General features: G+C 42.9%; 1 protein-coding gene across 1 annotated transcript in view; it reads right to left on the bottom strand.

The window, feature by feature from the left end:
* The window catches only part of lamb1a (laminin, beta 1a), a 102,423-nt gene that overhangs the window by 16,106 nt on the left and 66,119 nt on the right, over nucleotides 1-20,198 (bottom strand). The window contains exons 24-28 of the mRNA XM_086010185.1: nucleotides 12,377-12,746; nucleotides 8,760-8,944; nucleotides 7,919-8,160; nucleotides 7,360-7,563; nucleotides 3,565-3,709 (exon numbers count right to left, since the gene is read on the bottom strand). Of these exons, the coding sequence (XP_085866311.1) occupies nucleotides 3,565-3,709; nucleotides 7,360-7,563; nucleotides 7,919-8,160; nucleotides 8,760-8,944; nucleotides 12,377-12,746 (1,146 nt within the window). The remainder of the gene's footprint in view (nucleotides 1-3,564; nucleotides 3,710-7,359; nucleotides 7,564-7,918; nucleotides 8,161-8,759; nucleotides 8,945-12,376; nucleotides 12,747-20,198) is intronic.

Below are 20,198 nucleotides of genomic sequence, written 5' to 3'. Positions count from 1 at the left end.
CCAAATAATTAATGGGTAAAAGTAAAATGGTATGCAAAATACAGTTAAGTTGAAAAATGTTAACCTAAAATGCAATCAATTTAGAAATCTAATTATCACAACTATTTTTTCCAGACAAAGTTATCATCTTGTATACTAATGATTGCTCGTAACATTGTGAGAATACTGTCCCTTATGTGACTGGATCTTAGGAGTAATCAGCACTGGAGTTATATTGTCAAATAGAATCGGGTTGTTAAACTGGAACAGAATTTCTACACTAAATGAAAGCCTGCCTGACAGAATTTGTTGCACTTAGAACAAGGAAGTTGGAGCTGCGGTTTCTTGGTAAAAATCCAAATTAAATCAGTTTAATTAAGTCACCTTTTAGGTCTGCATTTCTCTCCTGCATTCCTGATCTCAGGAGAGGATGTTCCGATCGATCAGTCGATTGTCTAAATATGTACACGTGTTATGGGCAAGGTAATAGAATGACACTTAGTAAGTAGCTGATACAAGTCTAAAGAGAAGTCCCTAATGTTGGCTTTTCCCTGTGTCCTGGACACAGAGGCCCAGAAATTCCGTTCGCAGGCCTCTCGCGGGCGGAGGGCTGCGATCTGGAAAAATCTGCGCCTGGACCGGAGGGCTCCCGGGAGGCGCAGAGTTCTGTTGCTGGGCCTCTCCAAACTGCTGGTGCGCAGGGCCCACGTATCGCAGAGGTGCAGGCAGTTTGCAGTGTCCCTGGGATCACATGGGCCATGGGGAGCCAATCAGAGAAGGGAATCTCCATTCATACATTTGACAGGAAGACCCGTCAAATATATGAATGGAGATCACCCCCAAAACATAGTAAAACTTCAAATACATTTTTAAAAAATCACATTTTTAAAATGACTAAATTACATAAATTTTAAACAAAAGTTTTTTTTTCTTAAATTCAAGTTTTTAACGGAGCTAAAAATAAACTTACCTTTCTTTAAAGTATTTTTAAATGATAAATCAGTGGAAAACATTAAAAAAAAATTTTTTTTAACTTTTTTCAACTCTTATCCTGGTAAAAACAGGCCTTGCACCTGCTTTTACCAGGTGCAAGAATTGTAAGTGTTTTCTGCGGGCGGAGGGTCTCTAAAAAATGGAACTCTCCCCCCGCAGAGGCCCTTCTCCAGGGCAGCCGGAGGATCTGTCAAGAGCTTTCCAGCGCATGCGCAGTGCATGCCTAAAACCGGCATTTCCGTTGGCCCTACGGGTGAGTACACACCCGTAGGGATTGGACTTTCTGCCTCATTATCTGAACTCATTATCGTGTGAATAAATGTCATTTAGATCCAAGGTGGTTAAAATCAGTCTCTAAGTTACAGTGCCAAGGAACAGCATCACTGTGAGTTTGTTCCTATAATGCAGATGGAGGAGGAGTGGTAACTTTCTGACTTTTGAAAATACCACTAGAATAGAATAGAAACCCCCTCCCTCCAGCTCTGAAAGGGTCTCCATCACCAAAAGCACAGCAGTGTTTTCAGCTTGAGGCATCTACAATTGGAATGCAAAACCCCTCAATCCGAGAAGCTTCATTATGAATTAGAGGAAATAACTCAGATTAAAATGATTCATGATGTTGAATATCATCATACAGGTTGGTCTTTTGGAGGCTTATTAGAGTAAGTTAGGCTGGTACCTGTATATAGCATCAGATCCTTGGTTTTATAAAGAGAGAGAATACTAAACCTATACAAATAATTGGCTAGGCTGCAGCTAGAATAGTGTCTCAAGTTTTATGCATCTTACTTTAGGAAATAGCTCACAGCTATGGAGAGATTTACTAGGATGGTACCAAGGATGAGTGGTTTTAATTATGAGGAATGACTAAAAAAAACCTAGAGCTCTTTTCACTAGAGAGAAGTTAGCAAAGATGTTTGAAGAGGTCTTCAAAATTATGAGGGGGATTTTGATAAGGTAAAGAAGGGAAAAACTATTTCAATGGTTGGCGAGTCAGTAAATAGAGGGCATAAATTTAAGATCAAGAACTAAAGGGAAAGTTAGGATAAAGACTTGGAATGTCCCATCAGGAAAGTGGGATAAAAAAGTTTCAAAATGTAAAGGGCAGGGGAATGGGACCAAGTGGATAGCTCAGAGAGCTAGCACAGGTATAGGAAAACCCTGATCAGTAAATTACTGAGTAAGCTTGGTAACATGCCATCCTACAGGCACATGGCTTTGAGTGCAGTACTTTTCCCTCCAGGAACTGAGTTATTGATGCTTTCATGAACCACAAACATCAAGTAAACCAAAGATTTGTCAGCAGCAATGCTGAATTCCACTGTACCAATGTACAGTGAGGATCTAGCCCACAACAAAACCATCCAAACTGGTCCAGCCTCAAATATTAAATTGCATGGGAACCTCAATTTGTAATGGTCCATATAAAAGTTACCAAATGTGTCTTTCATGGTGAAGCCAATGAAGAATAGCAGTGAGTGGGGGGGGGGGGGGGGGGGGGGGAAGAAAAAAGCCCTCCATTCCAAAGGTTTTTTCCACAAGGACATGGAAAGAGATGTGTTATCCTCCTTAACTGTATAGGTGCCATTGATGAAACCAGTCTATATTTCATTAACTTAAACCATTGGAACCCCTTTCCTGTTACAGTCTTCCTTTAGATGTTGCCAGAATGTGCAATAAGCAGGGTAGTGAGAAGCATTGGTTCAGGACATGTCTTATTGCAGCAAATATAGATTAAGAGAATAGTTGTAATATAAAATTTAGAAGAAATCACTCCGAGCTCATTTACTGAAAATAACTCAATCCAGTGCTGGACAGACACTTTCGGAGCAGTGCAAATACAGCAGATAATAATGGGAGACACAATGTTGACAGACTGTATAAAGGCAAAGCTGTCACAAGGTGAAGACTGTAATGGAACTAACATATTCCAAGTTTGTTTTGCTCAAATTATACATAGCATGTTGAATATAAGAATTTTACTTAAACGAGTAATTTTCTGCCAGATTTCTGAAAATGAAACTGATTAATATAAGTTACGTTTAGCTTCATATGCAATCCTAAGTGAACTACAATATGAACTAGATTGAAATGGCACCAAGCCAAGACTGGTGAAAGCCTGTGTTACATCAGTTTGTTATTTTTCCTTGACTAACTGTGGTGCCATTACAATAAATACTAGATGACCAATCAATACTCGCGGTGAAGCACAAGAATCTCAAACCGCAATTAGATGGATGACTGCTAGCCAGTAAAGCATTTAGTCTCTTGCACAGGAAAGCTAAAGAAATGAACTGGGATGAGCAAAATGCATGCTATAAAATCATATCTTCATCAGCAAATCAGAACTGTATTCACGGCAATCACAGAAAGGTCTGTACTATAGACTATCCTGGTCTTCTGGCTATAAATAAATATAGCAGTAGGAAAGTTAACACATTTTCCAATCACGCAACTCAAAATGGCTCTCCATGATCATTTGGTTTATTCTTCACCTCTGATATTAGGCGAGGGATATTACACAACAAATAAACTAATCTGCAGAGATAAATGCAAGATAACATTAAAACAATGTTTCATCTTAATGCTTACGTGTAAGAAATTCCCTGATTTGCTTGATAAGATTCCTTAGGTCTTCATTGCTCTTGTCCACTTTTTCTTTTGTTGTATTGGTTTTTAACAGGACCTTTTGTGCATTTAGTTTAGCCTCATCTGCTTTAACTTTTGCATCTGTGACCTGCAGGGGCACAATATTACCACCTATTAATGGCCTATGTAATCTAATAAGTGTACACCCTGTGGAACCTGCTTAATTGCAGCCACACGGGGCAACCACACAAATTACAATAAAACGGGAATTTCGAAAATGCAGAATGCAACATAAATCAAGGCTACTCTGGTGCATAGGAATCTTGATTTGCCTAAATTTTGTACAAGATGAATGAGTGTCCTTGGCGAAGAACTCTAATTAGTGTGTGCACTCTTTTATTAGCAGTATTTTTATTTGTTCCTGGGATCTGGGCATCACTGGCAAGGCCAGCATTTATTGCCCATCCCTAATTGCCCTCGAGAAGGTGGTGGTGAGCCGCCTTCTTGAGCTGCTAGAATCCTTGTGGTGAAGGTACTCCCACAGTGCGGTCAGGGAGGGAATTCCAGGATTCTGACCCAGCAATGAAGCAACGGCGATATATTTCCAAGTCAGGATGGTGTGTGACTTGAGGGGAACTTGCAGGTGATGGTGCTCCCATGCGCCTGCTGCCCTTGTCCTTCTAGGTGGTAGAGGTCGCGGGTTTGGGAGATGCTGTCGAAGAAGCCTTGGCGAGTTGCTGCAGTGCATCCTGTAGAAGTTACACGCTGCCGCCACGGTGCGCCGATGGTGGAGAGAGTTGAATGTTTAGGTGGTCGATGGGGTGCCAATCAAGATGACTGCTTTGTCCTGGACAGTGTCGAGCTTCGTGTTGTTGGAGCTGCACCGATCCAGGCAAGTGAAGAGTATTCCATCACACTCCTAACTTGTGCTTTGTAGATGATGGAAAGGCTTTCGGGAGTCAGGAGGTGAGACACTCACCGCAGAATACCCAGCCTCTGACCTGCTCTTTTAGCCACAGTATGTGTGTGGCTGGTCCAGTTAAGTTTCTGGTCAATGGTGACCCCCAGGAGGTTGATGCTGGGGGATTTGGCAATGGTAATGCCATTGAATGTCAAGGGGTGGTGGTTGGACACAGTCATTGCCTGGCATCTGTGTGGCACAAATGTTACTTGCCACTTATCAGACCAAGCCTGAATGTTGTGCAGGTCTTGCTGCATGCGGGCACAGGCTGCTTCATTAACTGGGGAGTCGCGAATGGAACTGAACACAGTGCAATCATCATTGAACATTCCCACTTCTGACCTTATGATGGATGGAAGGTCATTGATGAAGCAGCTGAAGATGGTTGGGCCTAGGACACTGCCCTGAGGAACTCCTGCAGAGATGTCCTGGGGTGGAGATGACTGACTTCCAACAACCACAACCATCTTCCTTTGTGCTAGGTATGACTCCAGCTAGTGGAGAGTTTTCCCCCTCCCCTCCCCCCTATTCCCATTGACTTCAGTCTTACTAGGGTTCCTTGATACCAAATGCTGCCTTGATGTCAAGGGCATTCACTCTGGAATTCAGTTCTTTTGTCCATGGTTGGACCAAGGCTGTAATGAGGTCTGGAGCCAAGTGGTCCTGGGGAACCCAAACTGAGCATCGGTGAGCAGATTATTGGTAAGTGCCGCTTGATAGTGCTGTCGACAACACCTTCCATTACTTTGCTGATGATTGAGAGTAGACTGATGGGGCGGTAATTGGCCAGATTGGAATTGTCCTACTTTTTGTGGACAGGACATACCTGGGCAGTTTTCCACATTGTCGGATAGGTGCCAGTGTTATAGCTGTACTGGAACAGCTTGGCTAGAGGCGCGGCTAGTTCTGGAGCACAAGTCTTCAGCACAACAGCCGGGATGTTGTCGGGGCCCATAGCCTTTGCTGTATCCAATGCACTCAGTCGTTTCTTGGTATCACGTGGAGTGAATCGAACTGACTGAAGACTGGCTTCACTGATGGTGGGAACCTCATGAGGAGGCCGATATGGATCATCCACTCGACACTTCTGGCTGAAGATGGTTGCAAACGCTTCAGCCTTGTCTTTTGCACTCACGTGCTAGGCTCCGCCATCATTGAGAATGGGGATATCCATGGAGCCTCCTCCTCCCGTTAGTTGTTTAATTGTCCATCACCTTTCATGACTGCAGAGATTTGATCTGATCCGGTGACTGTGGGATTGCTTAGCCCTGTCTATAGCATGCCTCTTTTGCAGTTTAGCATGAATGCAGTCCTATGTTACAGCTTCCCCAGGTTGACACCTTATTTTTATGCCTGGTGCTGCTCCTGGCATGCTCTTCTGCACTCCTCATTGAACCAGGGTTGGTCCCTTTGCTTGATCATAATGGTAGAGTGAGGGATATGCCGGGCCATGAGGTTACAGATTGTGGTGGAATACAATTCTGCTGCTGCTGCTGATGGCCCACAGCACCTCATGGATGCCCAGTTTTGAGCTGCTAGATTTGTTCTGAATTTATCCTATTTAGCACGGTGGTAGTGCCACGCAACACAATGGAGGGTGTCCTCGTGAAGTTGGGACTTAGTCTCCACAAGGACAGTGGTCACTGCTACCAATGCTGTCATGGACAGATGCACCTGCGATAGGCAAGATTGGCGAGGACAAGGTCAAGTAGGTTTTTCCCCTCGTGTTGGTTCTCTCACCACCTGCCGCAGGCCCAGTCTGGAAGCTTTGTCCTTCAGGACTCGGCCAGCTCGGTCAGTAGTGGTGCTACCGAGCCACTCTTGGTGATGGACATTGAAGTCCCCCACCCAGAGTACATTCTGTGCTCTTGCTACCCTCAGTGCTTCTTCCAAAGTACAGACGGCAAACTTTTTTCACCATTCTTAGCATGTCCTAGGTCTGCCAAGTGCTTCAGCCAATTGCTTGGCTTTTTGGGCTAGAAGGGGCCCACTGCTAAGCGCATCGCTCCCACTCGTGTTCTGAAACCAGCACAGAAATGCCTCCTTGTCCTTTCCCTCACGCTTCATCTTTCTATCAGGGTGGGATTTTTAATGCCATTCAGTGGACAGCTGCTGATGCTGTCTCCAAGTCAGCGACAGTTTAGGTAGACCAGGTGCTTCACTGGCTCATCCTTGGCAGCTCATCCATCTTGTTTAGGTGGTCAATTTTCAGGCTGAGCTTCATCTCTTTACAGCACGTTTTCTGCTGCAGAAAAAACCAGGCGGTATACTGGTGGAGACTGTACTAAAATCCTTACCTGTTGTAGAGATGGTGATTCCTAAAAAACTGTTTATAATACAAGTTGCCATCATAGTAAAATTGAGCGGTATGATGATGGGAGCTGTTTACATAAACTAAATTCAAAGAACCCAAATAATCATACCAAAAGCAGGTTAAACATTATTCTTCATTTTGTCAGCTGACACATAGATTATATCAAAGTAATACAGACAACTGAAAAGGAAAACTGTTTGCATGGAGTGCACAAGCAAAATGTTTATCCTACTCCAGCTTTTTTTGGGGGGGGGTGGGGGGGGGGATGATGATGTTGATGGCCTTGGTGAAGTATCTGCAAGTTGTGTTCCAGTACTGACTAACGTTGTAGAACTGCCTGGTGTCTTGCTGACTGCATACTGCTGTTAGGTGTTGGTTCATGTTCCTGAAGTGGGAATCTGCATCTTTGTTGACATTTAATCACTTAGTGACTTTCACTCCCAGTACTCAAACAAAGCTACAAATTGCTTGATAAACCTCACATTGGTTTCCTCCAACTAAAGTTTCTGAACGGAAAACATACCATTTTAGAAAGTTGGTCCACTTCTGCCAGAGCATTTAGGATCTCGCTGTCAAAATCCATGGAATTCTGCCATGCATTATGAGCTAAAGTTACAAGTCCATCACAGCCAATCCCTCCACACTTTCTAGTTCCGTCATCAGCTTGACAACTTGGGCCTCCACACTGTGCTTCGGCACAAGGCATCCCTGCAGGGCTACCGCAAATCTGGACAAACACACTGTCATTAGTGTAGTTTAAACAATTTAGCTCCCGCAAAGCTGATTTTTGTTCCATCAAGAATGCTTGGCGCGCTCTGGACACGAATTTTTTAAAATTACAATAGGCAGCAAATAGATCAGTCTCACGTCTAATGCATTAAATGATGAGTAAAACACATAGTTTAGATGGAATGCACCCATTCTGGGATCAAATTTAACTTGCTCTTAACCGACTTTGTAAATTTGATTATATGTTTTTTTTTTACTGTACCACTAGAAATGGCTGCTTAACATAGACCATTGGAATTTCTATAGTGCTTTTGTAACGTTAAAATTAACCCTGAAAACATAAATGAGTGTACCTTTTCACTTAGTGGCGAGAGGTCTAGATTTTGCAATTTGTCAGCCAATTCTTCCATACTTTGTGAATGTTCCTTTTGCTGTTCCTCAAAGCTATCCTGACTCTCTGTAATCAGATCATCCACCTTTTGTCGAATGGTCGAGGATTCCAGCAGTATATTATCAGAATCAGTGGTGGAAGCATTAACTTTTTCTTCAGCCTCAAGTGACTGTTTAAAGTATTTCTGGACACTGTCCAAGGCTCCTACAACAGAGTAGTGGAGTGATTAGAAAACATCAAAATCAAGCATTACTTTCCAGGTGAGAGTAGTGGATTCTGCAGGGCAATAGAAAATTTGGTCCATTGATTACAATTGTAAAGGATAGATCTAATCATAACCATTTGGGGTTGTGTAAAAATCAACATTTTTTAAATTTTTACACAGGTGCAGAGAGCAGAACAATACTGAAGTTTATCATTGGCTTGATGTGTAAAGCAGAAGTACTTTAACAAATTACGATTGTTATACCAAAACATTATACAATACTTCCTGGAGCCCTATTTAAAGAATACATTTAGAAACACCATTGAATAACATTTGAAGTTGCAATTAAAATCCAAGAAGTGCTTTAAATATCCAGAGAAACATATTTCAAATACATTCTTACTATATTTTAAAATAATCTGAAGTATCCAGAAGTTCTTTGGGAGATTCACTTTTCTAAATTACACCCCTCACCATTCAAAATTCAGTGCAAACTTATCACAGATCTGTAGGACAAAGATAACTAATTTCTGATAACAAGCTTGCAGATATTAGTGTAACACCATTTCAATTGCAATAAATGTAATCAAATATTCACCATGGACATCAGAGTTCTTAATGTACTCCAACCGTTCTGCTAGCTCGCTCACAACAGCTTTTAAACTCTCGGCGTCACTCTGAAGGACATTTAGTTCTGTGTCTGTCACATTACTTCGGTCTTCTGTTGCTGCAAGATCTGATTCGATCACATTCACCTTTTCTGCAAGACCGGTGACTTTCTTCCTAAAATCAAAGAGTTTTAAACCTTAATACATTTACTTTACTTAGGAATGACATTTAGGAAAGCTACGAATTCCAAGGTGCAGCTGTCTAAAATCCTTGAAATTGGGCAGCATTACAAGCCATTAGATGCAATATGTAAATGAAATCAGATGTGTCATTTTGACAATTACCAAGTACACAAATATAAACCATAAGAAAAATTTGTTTCCCCATCCCAGCCAAAAATACGCCAGTCCATTCTCCACATACAGCTAAATGAAGCTGATGATGTCAATGGCTGAGACCGAGCAACACCTCTCTGTATGTTAGATTTCCCAAAACATGAAACATGACCCTTTTCTGCACCCTATGAAGGATGGCAATTCCTGGATGTCACCAATTCTTCTCCCACAAGCAGTGACATCAATATTAAAGTACAAAAATAGAGCATTGTGACATCTACATGCAAACCCTTACCTCCCGAAAGACAGGCTGATCCAGTTGAATGTGGTATGCGGAGGATGTCTTTCTTCCCCCCCAAAAGAGTGAAACCGTCTCCACACCAGACGAGAAGTAATGCTACATTGTATATCTTTAATATGGTTTAGTTTACACATACAAATAATTAGGCCATCAAAATGGGCAAAACCACTTGGCACTAAACTATGGTATATGGCATTTCCCAGGTCATGCTGGGAACCCAATTCTTTCTGACAAAGGTGATAGCAAAGAGCAAACTGATACAATGGACCAAAAACAACAATAACCTGCATGTACTCTGGGAACAAAGAAATGAAGGAGCAAGTAGGTGGAAGTTGAACTAAAAGAATGAGGAAGATGACATCCAATGCAGATAATTGAATATTCTTCCTTCAACCTTCATTTCCAAATGAATGCAGAGCTGAGAAGTTGTTTGATTTAATATTGAGAAATCTTGGAACAACATGCCAAACATATGAGCTTCAGTTGTCAAACCAAGCCAAAAATGTTTGTAAAAAAATGAAAATTACTTCACACAGCTGCCTTGCAGATGGTTTCTCAATAATATTTCCATATTGACCTGTCATGCAGCCAGAGCAGGCGTAGAATAAGCTCCAAATTTTCCTGGTGAATCACAACTAGATAAAGACCAACATAATGAGATTAATTTTAGTGCACAGATGGCTAAACACCAACTAAGATTTTGTTGCCAAATTTTTTAAAAAGTTGCCTGGCTCGATAAACATGTTTGGTTTTAGCCAGTAATTCCAAAATGCCTTTTGGTCTTTTACCCTTGGGAGCATGCAGTGGTAGGCAATAATTCAAAAGCATGATTTTGTTAGAAAAAAAGAATCTTCACTACAAATTTTTGGCACATAATATGGTCATTTTTAGGACTAAACCTAAATGGAAGAAAATATACATCTATCTATCTATATATATATAAATAAAAGAGTGGATCTGCCTTTGTATCATGAAAATCATTATACAAACAAACTGAAATAAGGACACACAGTTTCAGTCTTTTACCCAGTTTTCAGTTCCAGATCAGTCAGTTTCTTTGGTGCTGAACTGGAGCCTCCTTTCTACTGCACAGCAAAATGGGCAATACCCTGTATGGACCAACTACAAACTCTCACATTGGAGAACAGCGTTCAGGCAGTGGATTACTTGTACAACCAAACAACGTCCCAGTCCCACTCCTCGGTCTCCAGCCATTTTCCCATCAAAATGGTAAACCTGACACGAAGTGTAACCCGCAGCACTGTGCATCCGGCCGCAATTTCCCCAACCTCGGTGGGTCTGGTGCGGCCGGGGTCGGTAGCGGGTTGCAACCTTGCTGCTGGCTCCAGCCCACTGTCCAAATTGATCTTACGCTGTTGGGCTCATTAAGCCCGCCCAGCCGTTTCCCGACCAACTGAAGGAAGCAAGTCTGATGACACGTCATCAGACGGTTTCCTTAAAGGGACCGTGCACAAATTAATTTTGACAGTTGTGCTGTCAGTGTTCTACAGCATGGAGGTGCTGCAAACACTGACAAGCACGGCTGCACCCAGGCTCTCCTACACAGGGAGGTCCTCTTCGCTTCCAATGGGCAGAAGATACCTCCCCAGGAGATCAACGCAGCCTGGTTGCACAGGAGGACACAAGCAGGGATGTTATTAGGAGGACCAGGCTGCAGTGGCACAAACCTTTCAATGATCTCAGTAGATCACGAAACGTTACTGCAAAGCCACACTCAACCTCATCCTGCTGTGCCACTCATCACATCCCTATCACTCTGCCTTCCCTACCCTACTCCTGCACATCCTTACTCACACCAACTTACCTTGCACCTCCACCCATCCCTCTCTATCTACATTATCACTTCCACATCTCACTAGCCACCCCTCACACACATCCTAATTCAATCATACCAACTAACACACAAAGGCAGGCGCTTGGGTGTTTTATGCAATGTTCTTGAAGTTTGTTAATGTGGTGTCAAACATTGAAATCTTTTTTCAGCACTTTGCATTCTTGGGACAGATATGTGCACCTTTGGAAGTGGCTTAGTGAGTTGCAGTGAATGGTGAGACATAACAGGACCCCCCGCAATGGCGATGAGTGTGGAAGGAATGGCTTGGGCATTGTAGGGATGCTTTATGGTATTGGTGTGGGGTGGTGCCAACCTGGCGCATCATGTGGCAACCAGGGTGTACAGCGTCAAATGAAGTAAATCTGGCTATGGTGAGGCCATCCCTGGCATCCTGGGCAGCAATGTGGTCAGGTGCTGATGCCCTGCACAACATCAGTTGATTGCGGAGAAGTTTGGTGTTGTTGTTGGTGCTGCTGGTGTTGGGGCTGAACGTGATGGGATTCCAAGGACCAAGGTGAGATAGTTTCAAGGGCACCGATGCTGATGTAATAGATGGCAGGTGAAGTTAAGATGACAGAAGCAATGAGGTGTCACTGGATACAGAGTTTGCTCCAATCTGTCTTCCAAATGCAGTAAGCAACAGCTTCTGACCTTGGAAAGTGAACAGCTATGAGGTGGGAGCTTTTATAGCACATCTGCAGCTGTCAGGTAAAGAAATTATATCATGGTGACAACTCCCGACCTGCTTACCCGACGTGATCCCCAAGCAACGGAGAACCTGTGGGAGACCTCGTAAAATTTAAAGGTGAGCTCAATAGTTTTTAAGTGCCTATTAACAAGCTCTTAATCATTTAAATTGCCTCCCCCGCCACTTGATGTCGGGTCTGTTCACGCATGACAGATCCGAAATCTAGGAAACTAACGTGGCAGCAGGTTATATAGCAGGTTCCCTACCTGCCGTCAAAATTTTTTTTTTTTTCCCACCCAACCCACCACCAAACGCGCCCACTGACTCGCTGAAAAATTCCCCCCTTCGTGTTAGGAGCACAAAGTACTAAAGTGTGTGTATATAGGAGGGAGAGAAGAAGAAATTAGCATACCCTAAGCTTACTTACTTGGCTTCTTCCAAAAGGTCCCCAATACTATCAAGTGGTTCAGTAGCAGGATTTTCAGCAAGTAGAGTTCGTAGGTCATTAATCTTTTCCTCCACAGCTTTAACAGTTTCTTGGTAAGGACCAACAATTCCACTGGCTTTGACTGTATCGGCCTGTGCTACAAGTTGTTTGCTTCGAGTAGTCAGCTCCTCAATTTCTTTATCCCAGAGACTGAAGCATGCGTGGCACGGTTGACAATGAGGGAATGTACCAGAGTACCCTCGAGCGCATTTATCACAATGTTCACCTGCAATCCCTTCCCGGCAGATGCAGTGGCCAATTGTTCGGTTACACTGCCGTGTCTCAATGCCAAGTTCATTACAATCACATTCTAAAAAAAAACCAGGAGAAAATTCTCGTGATTATATAAAAGGAAAACCAAAAAGAGTGAGCACATTAACTAGACGAAAGATACACAGATCTACAGTGGAATTCCCATGTAGCAAAGTCAAAGGGACTGGTCCAAACATTTGATATACTGAAACATTAGTACATCAAGATTTCCGCTCCTTGCCCAGTCCCACTGTCTGGCCAGTCTTCTGCTGGCCCAAACTGCTACGACTGACGGGCCTGCATTGTGAAAATTGGCCTCACTCATAATATAAATAGTCCAAAAGTCTCCTTTATTACTGTTCAGTGTGCGACCAGGAGTCAGAACAACTATTGCTTTCTAGACTGCCGAGTTTGTTTGAAATTGGCAGGCCTGATGGCACAGAAGAATCAGGTTTCAGTGCTCTTCACTTATTGGTAGATAGCCAGGAAGCAGCACACTAGCACTGGCAGTAATGCAAGAGGCACCCACACCATTTATGCCACGGGAGTCGGCCCAGCTTAAACCGTGCAGGCAGTTAGTAGCAGCATAGCAGAGCACAAGACTGCCCAATGAGTGGCACTAGGGAAAACAAGCAAGGTAGAATCAAAAATTCAATGCAATTTTATGCAGGGCAAAGCATTCATATTTCAAGATATTGGATCTATAAGACTTGACTATGTTTTTTGATTTCATTTCCAAATGCCAACGGATGAAGTTTCAAAAGCAGGATTTAGAAATACTGTATTGTTGATAAATAGTCATTAATTTACCAACATGAACAAATTATTTTGTATAGGAAATAGAAATTTGTTAAATATTAGATAGTCCATTTAAATTACTGAACTGAAAATTATTTCTGTAGGACCAGGGATCCAGGATTAAAATGCCCCAAAAAATCTCATTTGTTTATGTCCCACATCCAAAATACAGCAGGTGTTTTTTCCTATTTTAATTCTACTTTAATCTTAATTAGGAGCCAGTTTAAACTGGTGCTGTTATGCTTCCTGGCATTTAATTCAAACTCTAATTTTAAACAGAGCCCATGAAAGGACTAGACTACATGTTGACTGTAAAGCCAACTAGTTACGGGCTGGGGATAGGTACAGCACTGGCTCCTGGTTAAAAATGACTGTAGCCTTTGACTTAAAAAATAACTTTAATAATCATAATTAATCTTGGGCTCCAATTTGCAACCGGGGGTGGGGGGGGGTAAAAATTCCACTTCGCTGCTCATGGCGCATAAACAAAATGTGCACTCCCAGCCTGCGATTTTGCACTGATTTATGGAGAGAATATCACAACCAGAGCACCCAATTTTGCAATATGTACTCCTGGCCCGTGCCAGAAGCAGCAGTGGAAATTCTAACCTCCCAACAGCAATTATACTCTGATTGACCTCAACCTGCACAATTCCCTCAGTGAACAATTAACCTCTGACCTCTCTCAGTTTACTTAGAAACCACCACCGTAGCAGAATATATTGGTATAAGATGGTTTTTAATCCAACTTCCTGCGAGTATCAAGACAACTTCCTATCTGTTCATAGAAATTTGTATTCACACTAATTATACAATTTTTGTATTTAAGTAGTTTTGGTTTTCTGGCTACTAGATAGGTTAACTCATCTATGTATCACTGGCGTAAAGAATTAAACAGCTGCCAAATCATGTTTCCTGTTTCTCCTCTCCACAGATAAATAAATGCTATGGTTACTTGATTTAAATTCATTTCTGTAGTATTGATTTAGAAACCTGCCATGGTGGGTTTAGCGGACAGTAAAGAATTAATGAAGGGAACAAAGGTAAAAGCAGCGACAGGTATCATTAATATAAGAGTGATTCTGGAGGGTCTGCCATTACTTTGGTGAATCGGGAGTGTCAAATCAACCTACAAGAAACATTGAACACCTTAAAGTGAAATTCCATGACGATACCAAATTGACGATATTCCAAAACTGCTCCCCTTTCTGTCTCCCGTAATAAGAGCAGATACATGAACCATAAAAGCTAATTTACAGTAATTTCCTGTCAGGGAAGGAGGCTTAGGAAAATCATACATAAGCAATGACAGAATATATGCAATTATAAAGATCACTGTAATCAATGGTGTTTGTTATGAAGTTCAATTGTTACAGGATTACAAAGTGTGTGTAGCATAACTATCCATTTAAATGTCAGGATAGCAAGAACTGACAGGATAATGGGAAAGAAGTTGCATATCTAGGATGCTTTTACACTGCTTTGAACCAACATTAAATTTGTAGTGTAGCTCCAGTGTCATTGCCTGCTCCGACTCGAGAGCAAAGCGAAGCACGATTCTCTGGAGGTGATAGTCTTGCATCGCGTGGAGGGTAAATCCATCGCGTGGAGGGTAAATCCAATGTGGTATCAAATCTGATCTATTGGCCAATTTTCAAACCTACCTGGCCTTAAATTAAATGCCGAGAGCGCAGGGATTTTCCCCTCCCTACGCATTTAAGTTTCCAACTGTTGGAACAGAGCTCTGCACACGTGCACAACTCTTCTGGGCAGCATGCATAGAATTTCAGCCTGGCAGCAGCCACGCAATATAAATCTGTTTCTGCTTGACCAGAACCCAAACTCAGGCTACTGGTCTCAAACCAGCAACATTTATAGTTAAATACCCCCAGAAATGCTCTGCTGCAATTTAGGAGGTATAGGCCTAGAAATTCAGTTGTTTGCGCCAGCCGCTAGCGTCTTAGAAGTGGGGCGCTAAGCGACTAGCGCCTGGGCGCGGCGCGATCTGCGCCTCTCGCGAAATTCAGTTAAAATTTAGCGGCGGCGCAAAACCGTAGCGCGCGCTCAGCTGCGTGCGCAGATCCTGACATCATTTCATGGTGCACCACCCTTTGTGCGCCCCGAACCAGAACTTCAGTGGCGCCGGCCTAATGTGCGCCTGGCGCCCCCCGCGACTGGTGGGGGGGGGGGGGGGGGGGGGGAACGGTTCCCAGTCGCTGCGGGGCGCTAATTAAAGGGGACTCCTCCTGCAGTATAAATGTCAGCCATATTGCTCCACTCCTTCTTTGTGAGACGGATATTTGGAGAGACAAAGGGAGAGCGCTTTCTGGTTTGGCTGAACACTCACAGGTACTTGTGGCTTCAAGCCAGAGCTTTGTACTTGGATTTAACTTTCAGTGTCACAGCATTGATTCGATACATCTAATGGGGGCTGCAATGGGTGGAGACATTGGCTTACTGCATTGCATTCAAAGGGCTCAAAGACGCCATGCGAGAGTGCCAGTCATGGCCAGACGGAGAAGGGCCAACAGGCATCGGCACAGGAGGCCTTACCCACCCAGGGTATACCGCCAGCAGTTCTCATATCTGAACATGTCTGAGGAGCAGTGTGTTCGGAGGCTGCGATTCAGAAGGGAGGTGGTCACTGAGATCTGCCACCTGCTTCGCAGAGATCTGCAGCCACAGCTGAGGAGCAGGACGTCTCTGTCGGTGGCAGCGAAGGTGACGGTGGCTCAACTTCTATGCCACCGGCTCCTTCCAATCCACTAGGGGACATTGCCAACATCTCCCAGTTCGCGGTACATTGCTGCATCCGCCAGGTGACCAATGCCCTTTTCAGAAGGAGACATCAGTGCATCTCCTTCCCCATGACCCTGGACAAGCAGCAAGAGCATGCAATGGGATTTGGAAGAATAGCGGGCTTCCCCATGGTCCAGGACGTAGAACTGATGAACCAGCAATGGTCAGGCCTTGCTTCAGGGCTGCAGTGTGCAGGGCATGGCAGCCAAACAAGTCGACCCTCCCCCTTTAAGAGCTGACCGGAGCCAGCGTATCTGCCTTCATTCAGAAACTCGCCGCACCTGCGCTGCACCCGCCTACTGCGTTAGTGCCCCAGATCACCGGCTTAGCGCCTAATGATAGTCGTGCATCGCCTGCTTTAGCGCAGCAGCAACCTCTTGGGGCGATGCAACTGAATATCGGCGAAGGTGGCGCTAAGTTGCACCGGGCGCAAAATTTAGCGAACGCCCGGCTGTAGCGCCCCAAACGTGGCTATACTGAATTTCTAGGCCATAATCTCACTGCTGCCACCCTAAATTTGAATCTCTGCTAGATTCTGGAATTTTCCTCAGAGTTTGGAGGCTCCAACACAAACAATGGCACATCACTGAGACTAAAATTGTTACATGTGTTCGCAAATCAGTATCGAAAACAGCTCAACAGAAACCTCAGTTTCACATTACCTGCTCTTTAAACACTAGCATGAAGCACTAAAATCTATTACTTTAATTACAGTTAATGTTTAAAAATCTTGTACCTACAGTGCATTCACTTTTTAAATATTAACTCTTTTTGTGAATGATGTGCTCATCAAGGCAAGGGATGCCGATACTAGGAAAGAGAGTATCTTCCAGTTCACCGATAGCATTGACTACTCCAAGGCCAGCTATAGCATGCTTAGTTGCATAGTAAAGTTCCCCCTGCTCTTACCCAATAATGTCCCTCAATCATCTCAGAAGATCTCCCCTCCATTGTGCCAGTGTGATATTTTTCCATTTCCCGTACCAGTCATCATGTAGTCAGAGTAAGAATGCCACTCTAGTGCAAAATTAGGTGTTGTTTTATGCGGTGAGTCCATGCCCACTAGGAAATGGATTTAGATTGCCCAAATTCATTTCATACATGACTTTCATTCTATCCATTTGGGCTGAAGGGGAGCCTACCTCCCAGAGGTGAAAGCCTAGCATATAACCCATTGCACCATCAAGTCCCTCACAACGTATTCACTTCTGTTAAATTAATGTTAGTTTACATAATAGCAAAACATCAACATATTCACATTCCATACTGCACACATTATGTTGCATGATTTAACTTGTTGCATTGATTCTATGGCACTATTCAAAGAACAGCAGCAACATCTCTTGGGAACCTAGCCAATATTCCTTTCTCAAACAGTATCACACCAGAACAGTCATCTTATTGCTTTTTGTGGGATCTTACTGTGAACAAATAGTTGTTGTATTGACCTACAGAACAGCACCTGCACTTCAAAATATTTAATTTGATGTAAATCGCTTTGATACGTTTCTAAGAGTCAATAAAAGCACCATAAAAATGCCAGTTTTTTAATTTGTTATTCAATAAACCAGTGTTAGAATTAAATGCTTCAACATTTATACAATAAAACACTTCACAGACTGTATGGCCATAGCATTACAAGCCCTGCCCTCAACCCACCCGTTTTTCCTGTGAAAATTCCAGTCTAAGTGACTAGCCCAAAGCCAACAATTACTACAACAGGATGGGAATGATCATGCAAAGCACTAAATTATTTACTATAAAAAAGTTCCACCAATTTTATCCCCTAATTGGGTCAATATTTGTTTCCTTCGAAAAAGTAGCAAGTTTTCTTTTATGGAGAAATTGGGGAATAAAAGCAAAACAAGAATTAATCACAGATGTTATGTGGATGCATTTTATTGTATTTCTCATTTTAATTAGAATTGACAAAAACCTGACAGGATTCTGAACAGATTTTCTAAGAAAAGGAGCTAGTATGTACGTTCATTATTTCAGTAATACCTAAAGCACAAACAGATCCCAATTAAAATTTTAACCTCCCTGTTGATTAATATAATTTAAAGTTACAACCATTTATAGATCCAGTGTAATCCTCAAGAAACTTGACCTTAATTACTTTTTCCCCCTTAATGGTACTTTTGACCAATTTGGTAATTTGATCACATATCTGAGATGGTTGGTGGTGGGTGGCAGGGTTGAGAGAGAAAGAAGTATTGTAATTTAATAAGGGTCTCCTACTCTAGTTTGACCTCGGGTGAGAAGTCAATCTCCAAATGAGTGGGAGAGGATGTTACCAAACAGGAAATTACTGACCTCAAAGGACTGCTGCTTAACAATGCGAATCAGACAGAGGAACAAAGGGAGAAATTTACAGTCTGGGAGGAGGAGACGTTCACATAGTTGTACCAAGTTTACGTAGATCATTACCATCATGTGGCATTTTGTCTCGTAGAACAGACCCTCAAAGCGCAACAGATCAAAGGTTTCTGCAGGATATCACATCTGACTGTGACATGCTATCAATTTAACAATCTTTACAAAGCTCCTATATCACAGTGAGCTATTTGAAGTGTTCATGTCATGATATGGGTATGGAAGTTGCATTTTTTGTACACGTAGTGCACTAATTGCTGCTAACAGCTGAATGTACCACCGCAAAAATCACTGCACTAGAACTCTTAAAATGTGACCGAGCTTACAATTGCTGGCACCCAGGCGCCATCCCAGCAGCAAGAGGCCTGTAGCTAGCTACAAATGGGGGGTGGGGTGGGGTGAGGTGAGGTGGCCACTCAGCTTCAAGCAGCTACATTTGTAGGCGAAGCACCTGCCCTTTGGGAAAGGAAAAAAAACTCACAATTTGTCCCGCTTCAGCAACACAGTGACTGACTGAGGTACAAGTGCTTGGAAGTAGGCAACTCGCACACCATGTTGATAAATGTTAATTACTGGGGGTTGAGGGGAAAAGATAGGAACAGAGTTCAATTTAAAGAGTATTAAAAAAAGTCCAATACTTTCAAAATATGGTTGTAAACTGAGTTATTTTTGCTAATTTAACAAACACAACTAATTGATAGAAGGTAAATAATCAAAGTTGTTTAATAACCCCCACCAGAGCCACTCGAGATTGCTTATTTTCCATGGGCCATATTTTGCGACCCCTACGGGTGCGTACACGCCTGTAAGGGCCGCGCACGTTCCAGGTTTATGCATGCGAAGCGCATGCGTGAAAATCCGGAACTTGCAATCCGTCAAAAATTCTCGACAGATGATCCGCATCCCCAGGAAAAAGGCCTCTGTGGGCGGAGAGTTGCGCTATTTGCCCAACTTCCGCCCGCTGAATGCCCGTAAAATTCTTATGCCTGGTAAAAGCAGGAGTAAGGCCTGCTTTTACCAGCATGAGTTTTTAAAAATAGAAAAATAAAATTATCACTCATTTATACATTAAAAACCCTGTCCAATAAGTTTACTTTTAACCCCATTAAAACATATAAATGTTCCAAAAATTAAATGTTTAAAATGTTTAATTAAATGGCATTTCAATTAGTTTTAAATAAGTAATTTAAAAAAATGTATTTCATGTGTTCGTGTATTTTTTAAATGATCCCCATTCATACTTATGGGGATTCCGTACGTACGGAACTCCCATCAGTATGAATGGGGATTCCCTTCTTTCATTGGTTGGGTCGGCCCACGTGATCCCAGGGGTGTTTGCAAACCACCTGGGCCCCTGGGATACGTGGGCCTCTGCCCGCACGTACCCAGAGAGGCCCAGGAGCGCAAGTCTCTGTACCTCCCGGACCACCAGGTAAATGCGTAGATTTTTTACAAGTCGGAGGCATCCGCCCGCAGGAAGCCTCCGACTGCAAATTTTTAGCCAATATTTTGACATGCCTGCAGTGGAAATTTCAGG

This window comes from Somniosus microcephalus, chromosome 17 (genome assembly GCF_052327205.1).
Source record: "Somniosus microcephalus isolate GS21.2 chromosome 17, FLI_Smic_1.0, whole genome shotgun sequence".
Taxonomy (NCBI): Eukaryota; Metazoa; Chordata; class Chondrichthyes; order Squaliformes; family Somniosidae; genus Somniosus; species Somniosus microcephalus.
Note: the sequence above shows the minus strand (reverse complement) of the source record. Positions and strands in the feature narration are given on the sequence as shown.